Source organism: Numenius arquata, chromosome 1, assembly GCF_964106895.1.
Source record: "Numenius arquata chromosome 1, bNumArq3.hap1.1, whole genome shotgun sequence".
NCBI classification, from domain to species: Eukaryota; Metazoa; Chordata; class Aves; order Charadriiformes; family Scolopacidae; genus Numenius; species Numenius arquata.
The window spans coordinates 25,368,021-25,388,907 of NC_133576.1; the positions used below are offsets into that span (position 1 = coordinate 25,368,021).

At 45.6% G+C, this 20,887-nt stretch overlaps 2 protein-coding genes across 2 annotated transcripts in view; one reads left to right on the forward strand and one right to left on the reverse strand.

Moving 5' to 3' along the window:
- On the reverse strand, window positions 1-13,138 carry STYXL2 (serine/threonine/tyrosine interacting like 2). The gene is made up of 6 exons (XM_074145642.1): window positions 12,988-13,138; window positions 12,097-12,229; window positions 8,553-8,647; window positions 6,987-7,218; window positions 6,007-6,224; window positions 1-3,796 (listed from the first exon to the last, which is right to left on the reverse strand). Exons 2-6 carry the CDS (start codon window positions 12,207-12,209, stop codon window positions 960-962), a joined length of 3,495 nt encoding a protein of 1,164 aa, XP_074001743.1. The 5' UTR covers window positions 12,210-12,229; window positions 12,988-13,138; the 3' UTR covers window positions 1-959.
- GPA33 (glycoprotein A33) overlaps window positions 12,208-20,887 on the forward strand; it is a 17,808-nt gene continuing 9,128 nt past the window's right edge. The window contains exons 1-3 of the mRNA XM_074166631.1: window positions 12,208-12,487; window positions 18,269-18,376; window positions 19,575-19,628. Coding sequence (XP_074022732.1) covers window positions 12,208-12,487; window positions 18,269-18,376; window positions 19,575-19,628 — 442 coding nt within the window. The remainder of the gene's footprint in view (window positions 12,488-18,268; window positions 18,377-19,574; window positions 19,629-20,887) is intronic.

Consider the following 20,887-nt stretch of genomic DNA (forward strand, 5'->3'; position numbering starts at 1 on the left):
ATACATCATTTTATTTATGAGGTCAGTTTGTGTATCACTTTTAAGGCCATCATTTCAAAAATTAATACATGACAATCTGACTATAGACATAAAAGCACAGACTTAGCTGAGCTGCATATATAAAAACAAACTGAAGTCACGACTTTAGAAACCCAGCCTAACCTAACACTAATCCTAACTCCGTCTCTTTAACTACATCAGAACATCATTTTTAGATGGCTGTTAATATTACTGCATTTTTCCTTTGTTGACCCAAAGTCATTAGCAGGAACCAATGATTCTGGAGCAGAGATAACTCCATCTAATAGAAAACAGTGGTACCACAGGAATACATTCATTACTGCATTGAACTTCTAAAAAGAAGGAAGCATCTTCTTTTTTCTAGTATTTCACTTTGCTTCTGCTACTTAGTGAAGTAAAACAATACATGTATTCCCCTGAACTGTCTTATTTCTGTAGACGTTCATAAGACTGGTGCAGAAAATGGAGCCTACCTGGCAATATCTTCTCAGTGGTATAAAGTAAAACTGATTAAGAGGAACATTCTTCAAGTTCCTAGAAAAGGCTGTTGGCTTCTTCCATTTATGATCAAAAAGATCCTAGAAAAAATACGTTCAGTCTTTAACAAGAGTAGGAAATTGAAATAACCAAAACGAGATGTGATTGGTTTTTTGAATTGAGGTGCCACCATTACTTGCTTTTACTGCTGAAACATCGTCTGGCTCCTAATGACTTCTAACATCATGTTCCTACCTACATTGATCATTTAATACTAGCATCTTCTTTCTGACAAACCACAAACACTTCCAAAACTTGACCTCTTCCCTTTATCGCTTTTGATTAAGAAGAGAACTATCTGCAGGAAATGCCCTACAAACCACAAAGGATTATCAGAAATATAATGATGAGTGATTCAGGGACTCTGTGGCTCTGCTTGTGTTCCTATAATCCGATCTTGGTCACTCTTCCCTTCTCCGCCGGAGCTTTGCCGTAGTTTCTTCTAGTCGGCTTCTCCAAGCAGCAATAATGGCATCATCATCCATCTCTTCTTCCTCTTCTTTACGCATGCTTCGCCTGTACTGAGAGAACTGTCTAGATGCAAATCTTTCTTCACTTTGTTCCACTTTTGCCTCCTTCTTCCCATCCTCTTCAGACTTTGAAAAGCTCTGGGTGAACTTTCTCTTAGCTCCAAATTCTGACATGTCTGACTTGGCCTCCTCTTCACACGCCTCCACATGATGAGATCTAACTCGACTCTGTGTAGATGGTTCAGGGGATTCAGAGTCAAAGGATGGTTCAGGTGTTCGGCTGAAAACATGCAGCTCTGGGCTCTTTTCTCTGGAACTTGTTGTCTCACTGACCCTTGACCTTGTGAACTTATACATCTTTTTGTCCTCTTTTGCAGAAGCAGAGGAAAATCTTGACATGGTTCTCAGTGAATCTCCTTTTGACTCATAGGAAGAACAGCTGTCTAACTCTTCTCTTTGGGATCTGGAGAATCTGTAACTGGATGTTTCAGAATCCATCTCTCTAACTTTGGATGATTTGCTATATTTCTCTCTAACCTTCTCACTTTGATCATAATATGACGGTGGTTCTCTTTCTGCTTTCAGGCCACTGAGCCACTTGGTAATATCAGTCTCTGTCTGTGACTTTGGTACACCTGTGTTTGCACGTTGACTGGACAGATCAAAGACTGTATCGGTTCTGTCAAGATCTGATTGCAAGGGGCGCCTGTGGCTGTTTGTTGTACTCTCCCCGTCATCTTCATTTTCCTCTCCTTTGGTCGTCTTTTTTTTAAATAAAGTGCTACGTTTATTGTCTCTGATCACTTTTTCAACTTGATAATCTGACATTTTCTCTCTCATTTCCATTTGCATCTCCTTCTCCTTCCTCCTGAGTTTCTTCAGGTCAATATCATCAGCAAAGAGGCTGTACAGTGGCTTGCTTGTCTGTGTTGTCTTCATGTTTGAACTAGTCCCTTCTGTCCTTGCGCTCGCTGAGGTATTGCAAGACAGGACAGACTGAGACTCAGCCCTGTGCACGTCCTGCTGGCGAAGCTGAGAGGTAGCAAGAGATGAGCCACTCTGACCACTGAGAAGAGAAACCTTATCATCATCTACACGCCTGCCAAGGTCTCCTGACATTACGCTGGAGGCCATTGCAGATGATGGACGGGACAGCATCATGATCTCATTTTGCTTTTGAGCAATGGTTTCACTGACCACATTAGCAATCCAGTTCTGAATGCTTGCCATGGATATTGTGTCACCGGGGCCAACTGGGAGATTGGGAAGGGGTACACTTGGCATCTGAGGCTGCATTGCCCCTGTGCTGCTTCTGGTCTGTGATAAAGATGAATGATTTGTCTGCATGCTCATTGCAGAAGCTGCATCCTCGGCACCACTTGCAGAAGGCGCTGAGGGCCAGAAAGCTGACAGTGGGATACTCCCACTCATCGTACTGTCTGTCTCCCAGCTGCACATGGACTGGCTTTCTTCTAAAATTTTCTTTGAACGTTCAAGGAGCTCTACACGCCTCTGCTTCTTTTTAGCTGAAGCAGAGTCCTCACTTTTGGCAAACTCCACAAATTCCTCCTTGCTTTCACTGCCCACCTTCTTCTGCCGCTTCATTTTCCAAGCCTGGTAAGCAGCCAGGTTAATATCTGACAAACTCTTCCCTTCTGTCCCCTCCTCACCTGCCTGACTGCCATCTTCTGCTGGAGATGGTGCAGAAGATGATGATGGTTCTAAATCCTTCTTGTGAAAGCCAAACTGGATCCTCTTGACCTTCCACCTTTCTAGAGGAGTCAGCTTGTCTTTGTTCTTTTGGCAGAAATTGTAAAAGGAGCTACTGTCTGAAAACACACTCTCCTCATCCACATCCCTCTCCTTTCTTCCTGTTTCTGGGGATTGTCTCTCCCCACAATTTTTATTCTTAGAATGATACCTCTGAGCAGCTTCCTTCTCAATCTCCAGAAGCCTCTGGTTCCACATGTCCCAAGTGCTCTCTGAAGACATAGAGCCTGAGCGGCTCCTCCTCATCCTGCTAAAGCTACTGGCTTCCAGCTGTTGTTTTAGGGTTCGGATCTCAAAACTGCTCACACTCTCAACGTCACTGAATTCACCTGATGGGTAAGGTCTTCCTCCTATGCTGAAATCTCCATCATCCTCCCTGGGTGGACCCTCCATTTGGTATTTCTCATTTCTGCGCTGCCAGTCATGGATCCTCTGTTCCATATCCTCCTCAGATTGTTCCCCTTCCTGATCCAGAAACTTTGGAGACGTTCTTCTTCCGTTGTTACCTCTTGGTTCCTTTGCAGGTAGGCCTTGTTTCTTCCTCCATTCCTTATACAACTGTTCCTCTTCCTCCTCACTGATGAGGGTGGAGTGTTTGGAAACCCAGCTAGTTTTTTCCACTGATGAAGAGCTCATAAGACTACCCAGCAGGCTGTTGGTCTCCTCTTCTTCTACTGTGATGGAGTGGGCTTTGGCTCCCATGATGCTTTCTGAGTCCCCAACTCCAGACAGCCGGGAAGAAGTCCCTGCATGGACAACGGGACTTTGACTAGGAGTGACCTCTTCATCTCCAGTGTGCTCCAACTCTCGTTCCTCCAACAATTGCTCATTGAGCTCCCTTAGCTGTTTCAGAAAGCCATCGTTGGGGTAAATAGCACGCTTCTTCCTCAGAGTCATCAGAGCCTCCAGAACGGTCATATGGTGATAGATCATCAGGTAAGCAGCCACCAACACAGCTGAGCGACTGATTCCCATTTCACTGCTGACAAGGATTTTGCCTACAGATATATAATATAATAATATAAATAATAATATAAAAGTAATCAGTTATTTCCAATAACATAGAGAGGTTGCTCTGGTATGTAGCACAAAAGCATTCTCTGAATAGTGTTAAAAATTAGACATATTATATGTTTCAGTGACTGAAAACAATAATAAATATTTTTTAGCTTTATCTTAATAAAAATCTAGATACATATTAATAAAAAACACATTCGTTTCACAAGCTGTGGGCAGGCACATTTTAAAACAATCAAAATAATATTTATATTTTCACCTATATAGTTCACTTCTTCAAATAATCAAAAGCTTATAACAGGTATTAGAAAGACAAGTGATACCATATTCTTGACTTGCTGGCTGACTTAGAGTAAGACATTTAAGCTTTCCATGCTTCAGTTTCCTCATATGTAAAAAGGGAGATATTAGCATTAGCCTCCAGGAAGGTATTGGGAGGATAAGCAAATAACTTACTTTTTAATAAAGCACATTATAGGACTTAAATACAATTTTATATTAATTTAATTATATTTTTGCCAGAATCCAAATCTGCTGTTTTGCAAGGTACACTCAGTTACATGTAGACTGGCTGGAGGCCAGAGTCATAGTATATCTCAACAGCAGAACCAAGCAACTAGCAGAAGAAAGCTGATTTTGACTCTGACAAACTGATGCTGCTGCGTCAAACTACTGGGACCCACCATTCTGTGAACAGTGACTGCAAGAGCTAGAATCAAAGCTGAGGATCTGCTTTATTTCGTGGCATTTATACAGAAACCACCTCTTGCACAAAACTAAGCTTTGGTCCAGAAGAATTTTTTTGAGAGTTACTTTTATGGCAAATTACAGTTAAATAAAAGCTTGTAAATATGAAAAGAGCATAAATAAGGCTTTGCTAGCTTGCAAATAACTGAAATTACTGTTTCTAAATGTGTGATAAACTGTAGTTTAATTAAACTGTTTGCACTGAAACTTAATGAAGCCAGTTTAAACACCACCTTTCGGACTCCTGATATGTTACCGCAAGTACTTACCCAATGTACCTATTCTTACAATCCCAAAATAGATTTTACACCTTTCTTAGTATCAAAAGTCTCAGTTGCCTTGCAAGTGTTTTAACAGCCGGTAAAGCCTATCTAACAGCTCACAAAAAAGGGGAGATCTCATTCGTCTCCTTTCTTTCAAGGCTCCTCCATCTCTGTGCAGCCTTTCCTGTGTCAGCTCTGGTACTCACTGGGCCCTTTAATGAGCCGGTTCAGCTCACTAACCCAATGGAAAACCATCTCTTCCCAGCTGGGCTGTCATTTTTGCTGGGTTAGTGAGTTGAAGGATGGATGAATGCCCGCAGCAGTAAGCATCTGTACTATGCCAAGGGTAGCAACGGGAGTTACGAGGAAGAACATAGATGGGTAGAATGTCCCTCCTCGTGGTGGTGTTGGTCAGCTACTAGCTCAACTTTTCTTGTGTAGTAACAAAACTTCTCACTTTTCTCACTGTCACTTCTACTAGGAGGTAACGCATTGCCTCTCTACAAAAATTGTATGCGTTGAATACATATGTGAAGAGTATCAGTGATATCACCGATTGTGGTGTTCATTTTCATATTGAATTCCATAAAGATATTTCAAACTGTCCACTGAAGCTGCAATAAATTGACCAGTATGCACTGGAGGTCCACAGAATAACAGTTGCCATGGAATTGGAATCCAGCAAATTATACAGTAGCCTGGGTGGTTTAATCCAGCTGTTTGGATTGTTCTACTAAATCAGCCTGTTCTTTTGTAGTAAGCACCCTGGCAAAACTGAAGCTCACAGTGTACATGAATATATCCATATATATGCTATTATATAATACCAATATGAAAAATACATATTTATTGGAGCAGGGCTTCACCTCTTTGCAATAGTAGGGTACTTTCAAAGCAGCTGAGGGAGGTGGCTTGCAGCCAGTTTGTGTCTGAAGACATGGGGCTTGCAGCAGGGGCTGCTGGGCTGCCTCCTCTCACTAGTTTGCCCCCCTCCTGTTTTGAATGAGGCATGGGCAAAAGGGGGCAAGAAGCGTTCACTGCAACTGGATGCAGAGAACAAAGTATCTGCCTTCTACCCAGTTACAAATATGGCATCAGTTGTTTAGCAAAGTTTTTATCAGTTGTTTATCCACCTATTAATTCCCAAGCATTCTGGAACCACTGTAAGCTTCTCCTCTTACCCCTGTAAGTCAGCAGTGCTTCGTCAAGGAACTCGGCAGCTGGGCGGAAGTGTTTGGAGATATCCATATCTGGAAAATCATCCACTTCAATGCCCAGGTATTGGATATTTAGACCGTTGTAGAAACCTGGTCCTGTGTATACACCTGTGCCATGAGCTGCGTTCAAGACATGCGTGATCCCCAGTCTCTTCAAACGGCTTTTGTTCACTGCAACACTTCTTCAGAAAGGAAAAAAAAAAAAAAGGTAGGTATCAGTGCTCCTATTTTGGGTAGGGAAGAAGCTGTCTGCTACAAGGTCTATAGAGCTCCCAGTCTGCGTTAAGTCCTCCAACATGCGGCTCCACTCAGACCTTAACGTCCTTTGAGAGTTCTACAGGTATTTCTTTCCAATACGCACTGGGAAAAGAAAATGCGAACCCTGCACTCACCAGCAGAGCTGCATGCTCGTTTCCACTCCAGCTTGATTTTAAAGTCATTCTGCCATCCTAGGTTCAGGCTGTTTACTTATTTCTCAATTTTTATCACTCTGTAATTGACGCTTTACACTATATCCCCTTCTAATTCTGCCTGGTTACTTGCACGGGTGTCTCAGACAGCTGAGCCATGGTACAGAAGACCAAACCATTCCCACTCGATATTTGCTATGGCATTTCTTTTTTAACTCTCTTTTACATAGTAAAGACTTTAGTCCCAATTTCAGGGCCAAATTCCAATCAGAACAGTGTAATTTGGGCTCATTTGCCTTTTCCTCTCCTAAATTATTGAAGCATCAAAATAGCATAGGAAAGCTGCTGATTCTATTCCAGAAGCATTTACTTTTCAGCACACAGAGACCTTTGTAAGCATATTCTGAAAAAAAAACACTTTGGGGCTCTCTGGGGAAGAAAGGGATTATATGCATGTAATACATGCCTTCAATGGTTCCATCTGACCCTTCACTGGGAATCTTGTGCAACTTGATGACAAAAGATGACACTCACTTTTCTGCTATGAAGACATTAGGCCAGACTTCATCCACAGCATCCCTGGGGGTCTCCAGCCTGTCCTTCACAAGTGCCCTCTGCAAGTCCATCACACATGGAGTGTTAAACAAGCTGGTGTCATCAATCTTTTCCTTAACTCGGTTGTACAGGTCTTCCACCATCAGCTGCTGTGCAGACTCTAGCATCCTGGGACACACTGACTCTACCTTGGTGTCCTTTGTCTTCAGTTCTGGAATAAACTGACATTGTAACTAAAAGCATGTAAAAACAATGCAAATATATGACCTGTCATTCTTTGTTCCTGGGACAAGCCTTGTGGCTTGCTTTTTTTCCCAGTAACATCACACTGTCCTGTCTGCAATGTGTGCACATACATGCTTATCTAGTACCCTCAAGGCAGTTACTAATGGGAGGAGCATATTGCACTGTCCTCTCGGTCCAGAGACCCACACTGGCCAGAGGCCTGGGAGTTAAGGGCATGCTCATTCTAGCCCCAGAAGAATGTAGTCGCTCTCTACAGCTTCCTGAGGAGGCAAAGTGGAAAGGGAGGCACGGATCTCTTCTCCCTGGTGTCCAGTGATAGGACATATGGGAATGGTTCAAAGCTGCTTCAGTGAGAGGAGGTTCAGACTGGACATTAGAAAGCATTTCTTTGCCGAGAAGGTGGTCAAACACTGGAACAAGCTTCCTAGAGAGGTGGTCGATGTCCCAAACCTGTCAGTGTTTAAGAGGCGTTTGGACAATACCCTTAAAACATGCTTTAGCTTAAGGTCAGCTCTGAAGTGGTCAGGCAGTTGGACTAGATGATTGTTCTTTGCAGGTCCAGAGGAGGGCCACGAAGATGATCAGAGGGCTGGAGCTCCTCTCCTATGAGGACAGGCTGAGAGAGTTGGGGTTGTTCAGCCTGGAGAAGAGAAGGCTCTGGGGACGCCTTATAGAAGCCTACCGGTATCTGAAGGGGGCCTACAAGAAAGCTGGAGAGGGATTTTCTACAAAGGCATGCAGTGATGGGATAAGGAGCAATGGCTTTGAACTAGAAGAAGGTATATTAAGGTTAGATATCAAGAAGAAATTTTTCATTATGAGGGTGGTGAGGCACTGGAACAGGTTGCCCGGAGAAGTGTTCAAGACCAGGCTGGATGGGGCTTTGAACAACCTGGTCTAGTGGGAGGTGTCCCTGCCCATGGCAGGGGGGTTGGAAAAGGATCTTTACAGTTCCTTCCAACTGAAACCATTCTATGATTGTTGTAGGTCCCTTCCAACTGAAATATTCTAGTCTAGCCTAGTCTAGTCTAGTCAGTTTGTTGCAGCAAGCAACCACTGATCAACCTGTGTTCATCACTGCAGCATATGGTTCTGCCACAGATTCAGTACACCACTTCAAAGGAAGCCACCAAACCTTTCTGTAAATTGTTATTTCTTCGTGGTTTTCACCTCCATGTCAGGTGGGGTTTTCTTATAAAGGCTTTTTTATCATTTTAGGATCTCTGGCTGAGAAAGGCAAAACAAGTACAACTCCAGTCTCTATTACTTACACAGTTCTTTTACCCTTCCTCCTCTTACCTTCATTGATTATTTGTTTGGCAGCCACAGCAGATGACAGATGGATTGGCTCCATGAAGATGCTCTCTGTATCAGTGTCCGATATCACTGAATACCTGCCAACCAACCACACTGCCTATTAGGAAAATGCCCTCCACTGGGATCCCTTCTCCAGGACTTTAGCCCTTTTCGGCCATTCCAGAAGAGAGCAGCAGGGAACTGGAGCAGGGAGGATCCTTTGACAGTAGAAGGGAAGTCCTCACTCTTCTCCCACCCCTCACCCCCACCCTGCTTTCCAGAGTGGTGCTACAGGTTTCAAATACACCTTGGTATCCAGTGTTTGCAGGATGTAGAGAGGTCTCACAGGGAGGAGCTGAAGTGGGCTGGGAGTGCAAGAGAATGGACTGGTGGAGGAGGTTTTGGGTAAAGATCAGTGTCTGGTTTGAGACTGGGAGGTAGGTGGGTCACAAAGAATAGTCTCACAAGTAGCTCTTGCTTAGACGGACAGACATAAGTATTGTCCTAACTAGAATTTATCAAACAATTCAAAGCAGATTATGCCAGAAAACTGTTGGGGTTCTTTTCTGTTAGCTAATTGCCATGAGCTGCAATGCCAGCATTAAGATTGAAGCCTGTGAATCTCTCCCTCAGTACATTGGTCACCTCACAGCATGAATCTGTGGTCAGTCTCTCCACTCGCATACCCATGTTGTCTAACTGCAGGTCAGAAACAGCTATGAAACCCACAAACAACTTTGAAGGGAGTTCTTTGACACACAGCATAAGTTTTTGTTAAGCAAAAAAGGACCAAAATCTTGAAAACAAATGTATTTCCATCTGGGTCCACCTGTACAATCTAAGCAAATCTTCTCTTCTTACTTAGACCATCTTAACAAAATATTTTACAAAGCTTTTTCCCTGATGCACACCCTCTACGTTTCCTTCCAAATAGATGGTACAGATCATTAGAATTGATCTGCCATCTCAGAAGCTACCTGGCAATGCAGGCCTGCATTACTTGCAACACAGTGTTTGTTTTTGTTTAATTAAAGCAGGAGAGGGAGGGTGATTAATGTGCAATTAAGGTGCATCAAAGTGTCTGGAGAGCTAAACTACTTTCATTCTCCAGAATCAAAATGGAGGGCACAGCCATTGGACACCGCTTAATGGGCTCGTCTAGGTCATTTAGTTGGGTTCCAGCACTTGTCAACCATGACTGAAAGTAATCCTTTTCTAGCTCTTCAAAGGAGTTTATGAGATGAGCAAGGAGAGTCTCAGTCTCATTTACAGGAACTGACACAAATTTGCAGCTATGCCCTGCCTTCAATTCCTTTTGCTGTAAAGGTTGTCTCTGAGCTCAATAAAAAGATAACGGCTGGCAATAATCTGCCACCACAGCCTCAGCACAGTTTACCTGTAGCTGCCCCAAGCATCCATGAAACAGAGAAGTGCAGAACTGCCCAGGCCTGGATGCTTCAAGGGCCTCGTTCTGGTTGGGAAGGACCTTGCCTTGCATTTGCATCATTGTTTTTGGCACTGACAGCAAGAAAAAAGGGACCAAAAAAAAGGGAAGGGAAGGGAAGGGAAGGGAAGGGAAGGGAAGGGAAGGGAAGGGAAGGGAAGGGAAGGGAAGGGAAGGGAAGGGAAGGGAAGGGAAGGGAAGGGAAGGGAAGGGAAGGGAAGGGAAGGGAAGGGAAGGGAAGGGAAGGGAAGGGAAGGGAAGGGAAGGGAAGGGAAGGGAAGGGAAGGGAAGGGAAGGGAAGGGAAGGGAAGGGAAGGGAAGGGAAGGGAAGGGAAGGGAAGGGAAGGGAAGGGAAGGGAAGGGAAGGGAAGGGAAGGGAAGGGAAGGGAAGGGAAGGGAAGGGAAGGGAAGGGAAGGGAAGGGAAGGGAAGGGAAGGGAAGGGAAGGGAAGGGAAGGGAAGGGAAGGGAAGGGAAGGGAAGGGAAGGGAAGGGAAGGGAAGGGAAGGGAAGGGAAGGGAAGGGAAGGGAAGGGAAGGGAAGGGAAGGGAAGGGAAGGGAAGGGAAGGGAAGGGAAGGGAAGGGAAGGGAAGGGAAGGGAAGGGAAGGGAAGGGAAGGGAAGGGAAGGGAAGGGAAGGGAAGGGAAGGGAAGGGAAGGGAAGGGAAGGGAAGGGAAGGGAAGGGAAGGGAAGGGAAGGGAAGGGAAGGGAAGGGAAGGGAAGGGAAGGGAAGGGAAGGGAAGGGAAGGGAAGGGAAGGGAAGGGAAGGGAAGGGAAGGGAAGGGAAGGGAAGGGAAGGGAAGGGAAGGGAAGGGAAGGGAAGGGAAGGGAAGGGAAGGGAAGGGAAGGGAAGGGAAGGGAAGGGAAGGGAAGGGAAGGGAAGGGAAGGGAAGGGAAGGGAAGGGAAGGGAAGGGAAGGGAAGGGAAGGGAAGGGAAGGGAAGGGAAGGGAAGGGAAGGGAAGGGAAGGGAAGGGAAGGGAAGGGAAGGGAAGGGAAGGGAAGGGAAGGGAAGGGAAGGGAAGGGAAGGGAAGGGAAGGGAAGGGAAGGGAAGGGAAGGGAAGGAAGGGAAGGGAAGGGAAGGGAAGGGAAGGGAAGGGAAGGGAAGGGAAGGGAAGGGAAGGGAAGGGAAGGGAAGGGAAGGGAAGGGAAGGGAAGGGAAGGGAAGGGAAGGGAGAAACAAACCAGAGAGGTGCTTCTGTTCATTTTGAGTGACTAATGAGCAGCAGGAGAGTGATTTACCAAGTTCAATACATAATTTTACTTTATGTGAGCTCAGCAAACTTCCTAATCAATTTTAAAACATATGTAGTTAAGTGAAATAAGCACTTTGTCTTCATTTTTCTGCAGTGCTCCACAATTAATGGGAAACATTTCATAACCTCCTACTCGTTGAGGGCCACTGGGGTAGGTTCTTTTCAAACTCGATCCCTACTCCCTGCCTTCAGTTAAAGCACCTTAAAGTGTACAGAAAGCCCTGCAGAACACTTAGCTTTCAGAAAAGAGTACAAAGGGACGTATTTTACCTTGTATTAGGAGAAAACACATCTAATCATGCTTGTTTTGCTTGAGGTAACTCAATTTCTGCTTGTGCTGAGACAGCCTCCTGTTCAGTGTCTGAAACCTGTAGCTAAAGATGACTCTGAACCAAACCCAAATCCAAAGACTCTCAACCTTTCTGAGGCTGGGAAAGGCTAATATCAACTTAAAAAATTCCACAGTTCTTTTTAATTGACAGAAAGATGGAGTTGAATTTGGAAAGAGTTGAAATCTGGATCCGAGTTTTCAGCACGGGGATGGATCTGAGAGGATGGGACAGGGAAGAGCAATGATACTGCCCGAGAGTAATGCTTTCTGCAATTTATCCCCCCTCCATGTGCACATACATGCAGTGGGATGAATTAATTAGCATATTTGTCCTGGCTCTGCGGTCTCTCTCCCTGCTGGCATGCCAACCCCTGCCTCAGGGAGGGGAGGGAAGCCCTGCGCTCCAGGTTTGATCCAAGTGCCTGTGTGGAGAGGAGCTGGTGGAAGAGGAGGGAAGGGAAGCTGATCCACCACGTGCTACCAAGGGCCCACAGCAGTGCCTGCGGCAAGCATACTCACCGGCTGGGTGAGGGGCTGCGGAGATAGTGGGCCTGCACGGCCTTCACATCTGGTCCCTCATCTTCCTCATCGGGCACCACCTGCTCACTGTCCGAATCTCTGCCGCTGGCCATGGCAGCTGCGAGAGGATCCGCTACAAGGGGAGCACGGCAGGAGAGAGGGCCATTAGAGAGTTTGGCGTGGGACGCCATCCCCCCGGCTGTGGAGGCAGCGGTGGCAGAGGTGGGGGGTATGGCAGCGGGGGCTCCCACGTCTGGCTCCCACAACCCTGCCGGCAGCCCTTGCCCCAAGCCAGCTGCGGCGTCTCCTCCTCGGGTGCCTGCCGTTCCCGAGGCCTCGTGCAGCTCCCTGGCTGCTGCCCAGCGAGCGCCGATGCCCTTCTTGCCTGTGAGTAAGCATGCAGGAAGGCCAGGAAGGAAGGGGTGGCGGAGGCAGAAACTCTATCCCCCCCCTGGCCGCTCAGCCCCTGCGCGGAGGCTGGAAGGGGCCATACACAGCCAGAGCCGGACTGGAAGGAGCGTCGGGGGCAAGAAACATGAGACCTCGCCTCCCCAAAAGCAAACGCTCCTAAAGCTCAAGGCCAAAGGCCCTCTAGGCTTTGGGACTCTGTCCCTGTAATCCTTTTGTGGGGAGCCTGCCGTGGGCGCGGGAGAGCGAGGGGGCCATAGCTCCGTTAGGAGCACGACAGCACAGCAGCCGATGCTTCCCCAGCTCTGGCCAGAGCGACTCCTGCCTCGCCGTTCCACGACAGCCGGCGGTGGCTCCGAAGGGCCCCAGCAGCTGGCCTCAGGCAGGACAACTGCAGCAGCGTGCCACCACCGGGGCTGAGGAGCGGCTGCTGCTGCTGGGGCAGGGCGCGGGAAGGCAGGAGAGTGAGGAAAGGGCACTTACTCTGTGTCTGGACGACTCCGACGGGGTCCCTGACAGAGGAACGGCGAAGGAGTCCAGTGAAGAGGGCAGGAGTCCTAGAAGGGAACAGTGCTGGGGGGAGAGAAATCAGCTGCCCCCTCTCACTCGCTCTGCGGCTTCTTCATCAAGGGGCAGGACAACTGTCAGCACCAAACCTTTATCAGCTTTCTAAATATAGCCTTGTCCTGACACTGGCTGCTGGATTGCACAGGGAAAGAATTCAGTGCCTCATAGATGGCAGCTGGTCAAGCACTTAACTCCTTCCCTGCTGTGGGCTGAATCCTCCAACATTTCCCAGCTGCAGGAGGAGCCCAGAGAAGAGCCCAGAGCCAGTGAGGCTAGACCTCCACCTGCAGGGAGCCTCCAGGCAAGTGGGATCCCACCAAGCACAAATTGAAATGCTGGTATGACCTTTGATGTCCTTGGGAAACGCAGTGCAGAATGAGCCACTCCAAGCTTACTAGAAGCAAGCTACCTGTCAACTACCTGGACTTCTGTAAGGTCTTTGATGTGCTCCCCCTCAACATTCTTACCTCTGAATTAGAGAGAAATGGATTTAATGGATGGAGTATTCGATGGAGAAGGAATTAGCAGGATGGCTGCATCCAGTTACAGTCAAGGGCTCACTGTCCAAATGGAGATCAGCAACAAGTGGTGTCCCTCAGGGTTCCATATTTGGACCAGTGCTGTTCAATAGCTTTATTAATGACATAGACAGTGGGACTGAGTACACCCTTAGAAATTTTGCAGATGACACCGAGCTGAGTGGTGCAGTTGATTTGGTACAGAGAAGGGATGCCATCTAGAAGAACACTGACAGGCTTGAGGAGTGGGCCCATGTGAGCCTTGTAAGGTTCAACAAGGCTAAGTGCAAGGTCCTACACCTGGGTCAGGGCAGTCCCCAGTATCAGTACAGGCTGGGGGATGAATGGATTCAGAGCAGCCCTGCAGAGAAGCACCTGAGGGTACTGGTGAATGAAAAGCTGGACATGAGCCAGCAATGTGCACTTGCAGCCCAGAAAGCCAACACTATCCTGGGCTGCATCAGCAGAAGTGTGTCCAACAGGTCAAGGGAGGTGATTCGGACCCTCTACTCTGCTCTCGTGAGACCCCCACCTGAAGTACTGCTACCAGCTCTGGAGTCCGCAGCACAAGACATGGACCTGTTAGACTGGGTCCAGAGGAGGGCCGCCAAAATGATCAGAGGGCAAGAACACTTTTCCTATGAAGAAAGACTGAGAGAGTTGGGGTTGTTCAGCCTGGAGAAAAGAGGGTTCTAGGGAGACCTTATTGTGGCCTTTCAGTACTTAAAGGAGATCTTACAAGAAAGATGGAGACTTTTTACTAGGGCCTGTAGTGACAGGACAAGGAGCGATGATTTTAAACTAAGAGGGCAGATTTAGATTAGATATAAGGAAGAAATTCTTTACTATGAGGGTGGTGAGAGAATGGAACAGGTTGTCCAGAGAAATTGCGGATGCCCCATCATTGAAGTGTTCAAAGTCAGGTTCGATGAGGTTTTGAGCAACCTGATCTAGTGAAAAATGTCCCTACTTATGGCAGGTAGGTTGGACTAGATGATCTTTAAAGATCCCTTCTGACCCAAACAATTCTGTGGTTCTATGATTATGTGATTAGCTGATTTTTGTTCTTGGAAGAGCTAGGACTGAGGTGTACTATGTTTGCTCTGATGCCTTTTCAATGAGAAAACCTCCAGTTCCCATCTCTTGACTCCCCAGCAAAGCTCATGGGCCAGGCTGGTCCAGGGCAGAACCAGACGAAAGCCTAAGTGCTATTTACCTGTACTGAGTAGAGGCTCATACAGGCTCCAGTTCAGAGTCACGCAATGCCATCCCACTGTTGATTCCTTTTGCAAACAAACAAGCAAACAAGAAAGGAAGTGGAAGAGAGGACTGACCTATCTCATAGCTTTGCTGCTGCATCATGCTGGGCAGGGCCTGTGTACTCTCCTTTCCTTCTTACTCGAGTGCTGCATCCCCACATGGGGTTGGGGCCACATCTGTAGGGATGCCACATCGTGGCAGGGAAGAGCCGTGAAACAGGCACTCAAGTCTTTGTGTGCTCATAGCCTAGACTTGTGTTAATACAGTTACTGGGGTGAGCAAGCAGGAACAAGAGAAAGTGGTATATTGAATCTCAGGTGTCATACCAAGGGATAAAATGGATTACTGATTACAGATTTGAAGAGATCCTAACGGTTCCGTGTACCAAAAGAGGATGAATTTTGTTGAACCTAGAGCTGCCTCCTCTGGGCAATGCAATTTTGAGCCACTTCTGCAATGCAGTGCCACATGCGTTCTTGTTAATTACTGCTAATTGAGGCAGGAAGTGATCTAAAGACATTTGCCTATGGAACTCCCTTATTATTGGAGAACAGAGTTTTCAAAGGACCTACACGTTGTGGGAGCATGTATACCATTGACACCCAATAAAACCTGATGCTGTTAAGTCACTGAGCTGCTTCTGAAAATCCCGTTCGTGAATCTTCAGGATAAAACTGCAGCAGGGGATGATGGCTAGACCTGAAAGCCCTGCCGTGCCCACTGCAACCGTTCACGTGCAGAGATGCAGATAGGAAACCGTACGTTGCAGACTTGTGGAGAACACACAGACAACAGGCAGCCTGGCAGCTCTTCCTCACTGCTCGTTACAAGTTGCTGATTTATGGGATTAAGATGACCATGCAGAACAGAGGCAAGGAAGCTAGAAATCTTTGCTAATGAATGTATGCACATGCGAACATAGCAAAAAGTAACAAGCTGTAAGTGTTTGGGCATCTGTCATTGGTGATTAATAGATCCATTCATAGACGAACCCAAACTGAACATGGCCAGGTGCTGTCCTCTTAGGTGGGAAAGATGGGATCTTGATGGAAGGTTCCTCTGAAGTTTCTCTGGCTTAACAGGAGTTACTATCATTTATAGTGTTAGCACTATGCTACCTATGCATTAATCCTCATTGGCTTTTATAAGTGAGCCTTGTCAGAGTATGTTTTTGGCAAGACAATGAAGCCACCCTAGTTTCGCATTAAAGCTTTTCATGCCAATGGCAGTTTAATTTAAATAAACTAATAATATCCCTGAAAAATCCTATATATCAGCAGAAAGATTCCCCACAGCTGCAGCCATCAGCAAAAATAAGACTTTGAGGGTTTGCAGTGCCCATGGGTGAGCGATGAAGAAGTCGATGTGTGTCAGCCTATGCTAAGACATAGCCTGCATTAGCCTAAGTAGGGCAATGGCAAAGCTTTGGCAGTTCTTTTAGCTGTGATGCCAATGCCTGTGAGTTTTGGCAGCTCACACTAGACAATGAAAGAAAGTCAACCTAGAAACAAAATTAAAATTTCTTAAAATTGCCAGCTGTCCCGGTCTTTCTGTTTGGGCAGCTGTACCGACTTGCTGTAGGTAAACTGTACATTTGCCTCCTGCATTTATCAACAGCTCCTGAGCCCCTCAATGAGAACTGTCAGGGAAAAGTGACAGGATGTAAGTCCCTAAATACCTTTTTCCAATCTAGGCCTAAATAACTAACAAAAGCAATAAATAAAGAACATCTAAACAAGATTTATGTAAGTATCAGGGGTTGAAGCATATGCTGTCTATGATACCTAGGAGACCAGTCTTATTTAGCTAAGTCTCCAAAACAACAGAGTATTACCAATCTCAGCACTAACTTATTTACTTGTAATGCAACTGAGTGGCTGTGAGAGGCAGGGTAAAACCGTTCCTACAGGGAATCATTTCCACACCAGTATTTCCGCTCGGACACCACATAAGGCAGCCTGTCCAAGTTATGGACCGTGAGGCGAGATCCAGTGCCTGTCCCTCCTCCCCAACGCAGTGGAAGTAGACAAATGCCAATACGCTTGGAGAGGATGCTTCTTGTTACTTTTACAGTTAAATTTATGTGTAAATATTGCATTTGTTGTAGGATTAACATGTAGTGCTTAATCTACATACCATCTTTTAGACAGTAAGGTTACTAAGCTCAGACCTGCTTTCGGTGTTTGAGGAAATGTTATTATAGGGATTGTTTTCAGCTTAACTCTGCAAGTTCTCTCCGTTGTGGGTTTTTTACTCATCAGTTGCTGGAGTTAAGAAAACAGACCAAACCCCATGTATTTCCATAAGCAGTGGGATTAACAAGCCTGGTTTCCAATGGACGTGAGTCCTGCAGTCCAGGCGTCCCAGCATGATAAATATCCCTCATGGAGCCATCATCTCTTGCCCCCTGTGACTACTCACCATACAGTATTTCCCTATCTGCCTGGCTGTGCAGGAGATGAGACAGACCATAGTTATGTGCATCAGTTGAGCAACCACAGATTCTTGGAATGGAAGACAATGCTTAATGCCTAAGAGGTACCGCTAGTTTAGATTGCTCTCTTATTCCAACTGATTAGGATTGCTGATTTTTATGAGACTGAATGGAACTTTCCATCTTTAAGATTACTATCTGTCTGACAAATTTAGCTGAAATCAATCAAGTGGGTTTTGAAATTACTGGGGAGAAGAGAGGGAAGAGAGGTTGTATAAATGACAGTGAAAGTCTTATTTCTGTGAAGAGTTTAATGGCAAGCTTACCAAGTTGGTACAGTATCTGTCAGGGACTGTAACCAAGTTCTTTTGGTGAATACTCATAGCTGTTATATAGAGAACTGAGAATTGACAGAGGAAATATGGGCAGATGGCATTTCTGTCACTATCCCTGTTCATCAAATTCAGTTAAAATATTAAATGGGAGCAAAATCAAAAGTGTGGAAGCTAGAGCAAAGATCCTACATGTCTCTCCCTGGAGGCTGTGGATAAAGTCACAAAGTTCTTAAATCTTTAAAGGAAGTAAAAACTTAAGAAACTCATTCTTGTGGGCTCCAAAGAAGAGAACAGAGACTACTGACCTTGCCCCAGTTTTGTTTACATCTTAAGTCATTTGTAGTTAGCATTTAGAGGTTAGCAAGCTGTTTTTGGAAAAAAACTCTCCTCTCTTTGCAGGGACCTTGCCATCTCCTACTGCCATCAGCCTATCAGAGACGCATACAGCAGGATGGATTTTTCTACTGGCTGTCCTCATTTGGAAGATTGCCAAAGACGACAGTTTCTGTACTCTTACGTGCTTAAACTTGCTCTGTGCTAACAGTTTGTTTGAAGAAAACTGAGGTTATGAATCAAGCACAAAGTATAAATTGTCCTTTCTATCAGAGGGATTGTATTTCCAGTTACTCATATGTTTCATTGTCTTGCAGGTGTTTTGAACTGCCAGGTAGACAAAAAGTCAGTCTTTAGTATGGCTTTTGGCAGTTTACCATGGGGTCAGCACAAGATCAAGATCCACTTTACTGAACTAAACAAAGGTATCTCTGGTGTAGACACCCACTTTTGAGGTATCCTCCTTCAACAGTCAAAAGAGTTCATCAGTATTATCACCGCATTGTTGGTATGATTATTTTCATCTGAAAATGAGGTCTAAAGACATGAAGTCCCCATCTAAAATGCCTCAAATGATCACTCACACCCTAAAAGTGACTTGTCTCTCTAATAGCTAGAAATAGAGCATAGATGACTATCCCAGATGGAGACTTCCCTTGCTGCCTGCTGGCAGTGAAGAGTTTAAAAGACACTAGCCAGCTGCACTCAATTAAATGTAATGTCAGATATTTGACTGAGCTGCCATCAATCCTCCTTTTATTCTTCAGTCAATTATAGTAGCGGTTATTTGTGCTTTCCAGTGCCCAGCCAGAATATGCGAGCAGTGGCTGGACCTTCACTGTGTGTGCCTCGATGGGTACATAGCTAGCGTGCTATAAGCTATTGATGGGTTTTTTGAAAAAGCAGCCTTTTTCATTGGAAAGGTAGAAAGTACCTTTGGTACACAGGGCTGTTGTGCAGGCCACACACACTGGGGCAGTCGAACAGCAGGCATTAGAACCTGTCCGAGACACAAGTCACTTGTATTTAGATAACCCATTAGTCATCAAATTCTCATAACTTACATATTCTTAGAGGTATTTAAAGTAAGTGGGGTTGGGCTTCGCAGTTCCTCAAGTCCTGGATGTGGGCAGCAGCCTGCCTTGTCAAACGCTTTAGTATTTTTTTAGCTCTGGCCCTACGCTCCCTTAATAAATACTTAAGATTAATGAGGCTTATTGTCCCCTCGTTACGTGTCATCGCATATATGACTTCAATTGTTGTGTTGTACACTCCCAGTCACTCCACCCTTTGGTTTGCCTCTTGTCTTGCTTTGTGTACCTGCGTGTTGGGAGAAACTGGGAAAGGCAGTTTAATTGGGGAAGAAAGTTCACAACTGGGGAGGGAGTTCAGAAGTCTGCTCTCTGCTCCTAGGCAGAGAGCAGCGAGCGATGTCAAAGCCTACTGGTGATCCGGCTTGTCATTCTGGCTGGGAGGGGAGTGGCAGACCAGAGGAGCAGCACTTTAAGAGAGACTGAGGAAGTGAACCTGTGATGCTACCGTGAAGCAGCCCTTCAGCTGAAGGCAATTACTTACCCGGCCACCTAGAGATTACAAGGAGGAGCATCCTGAGGTGAAACAAAGGAGAGACGAGGAGGATGGCAACAAAAAGCCTTTGGTTGTTCATTTTTGGTGCAAGTGAGTACCAATTTGGTTATGTTCTCAAGGGTTGGGTAGAAGGGAACAGCACTACAAAGTCTGAGTATTCCAATGGGCTTTGTGTGTTTCTTTTTGTTTAGTAAAAGTTCCTTCGTGTTTACAATCAGGCAGGTGCGTTTACCATCTCTGTGCTGAATGTCTAGACTCACAGGCATCTCCTAAAGCCACAAGACAGCGTTAGGAACAGGAAGAGAATGCTATTCTTCGTGAGGCTGTAAAATATTTTTAAAAAACAGTTTTAATGGCCTTCGTTAAATACAATGTTTATCTCTGAAGATGGAACTTCCTCAGCTGGAAGTGGGAAAGTCCTTGGGTTTTATTCTTTTGTATGTAAATGTAGCGTACATTTCCGTAAGTCTAAATCCTACTGTTTATACGAACTCCAATACAACTTGTGATCTCTATATATCATTCATGTCAAGGGGATGCACGGCAATCCTTACTAACATATATAAATCAGCCAGCTCGCCCTTGGCCTTCATCACAGACTTGCCCTTTCTCATCCTGCCTTGTAGAGCCTGCACTCTCAGTTCCACTGCTCTTTGACCTTTCTCATTTCCTCCTACCAATACTCCTACAGCTTCTTCCAGGCTTTAGACAAAGCTATGCACGTGGAAATCGCTTGGATTTTTTATCAAAAATCCTGAAAACCTCACTGCAACAATAAGACGCACAAGAAAGAAATTCACAGTTTAATGTAATTAGAAAAAGTGGATGTGCTCCATATGCAACAAATGTGACTTGGGTCATGATTTCATGATCATTATGTAAATTGTGTAACACCACGGGTATTCTTTCTCCTTTTTCATTATTCTCACCATTCATGCTATCTGAATTATAGATGGGAAACTTTTCAGAGTAGAAATGTGTATTGTGGGTGAAGCTCTTCTCGCCTGTTTGGACAGGACTCAAATGGTAATAATTTGATTTTTAAAATACCGGCCTGTGAAAAATTTTTGGAGAAGTTATGGTAGATTCCTGCATTGCACTGGAGTGGAGAAACTGCCCAGCACATGGCAGTGCAGTGTTGGGATTCCAGAGCTGATTCCTGAATGAGCTGCATCAGGATCTCGGCACAGGCTGACTTCTCCTGCTGTACAGCCTTTCACTGCAGTTGTGTGAGTAACCGGGACTGTGAACTGCTGGCTGGAGAAAAAGCCCCAAACGGTCATTCTGAATCAAACAAAATATTGACTTTTGCTGCAAGTTTTACATTTAAGAGGTTTTCCCTTTCCTAC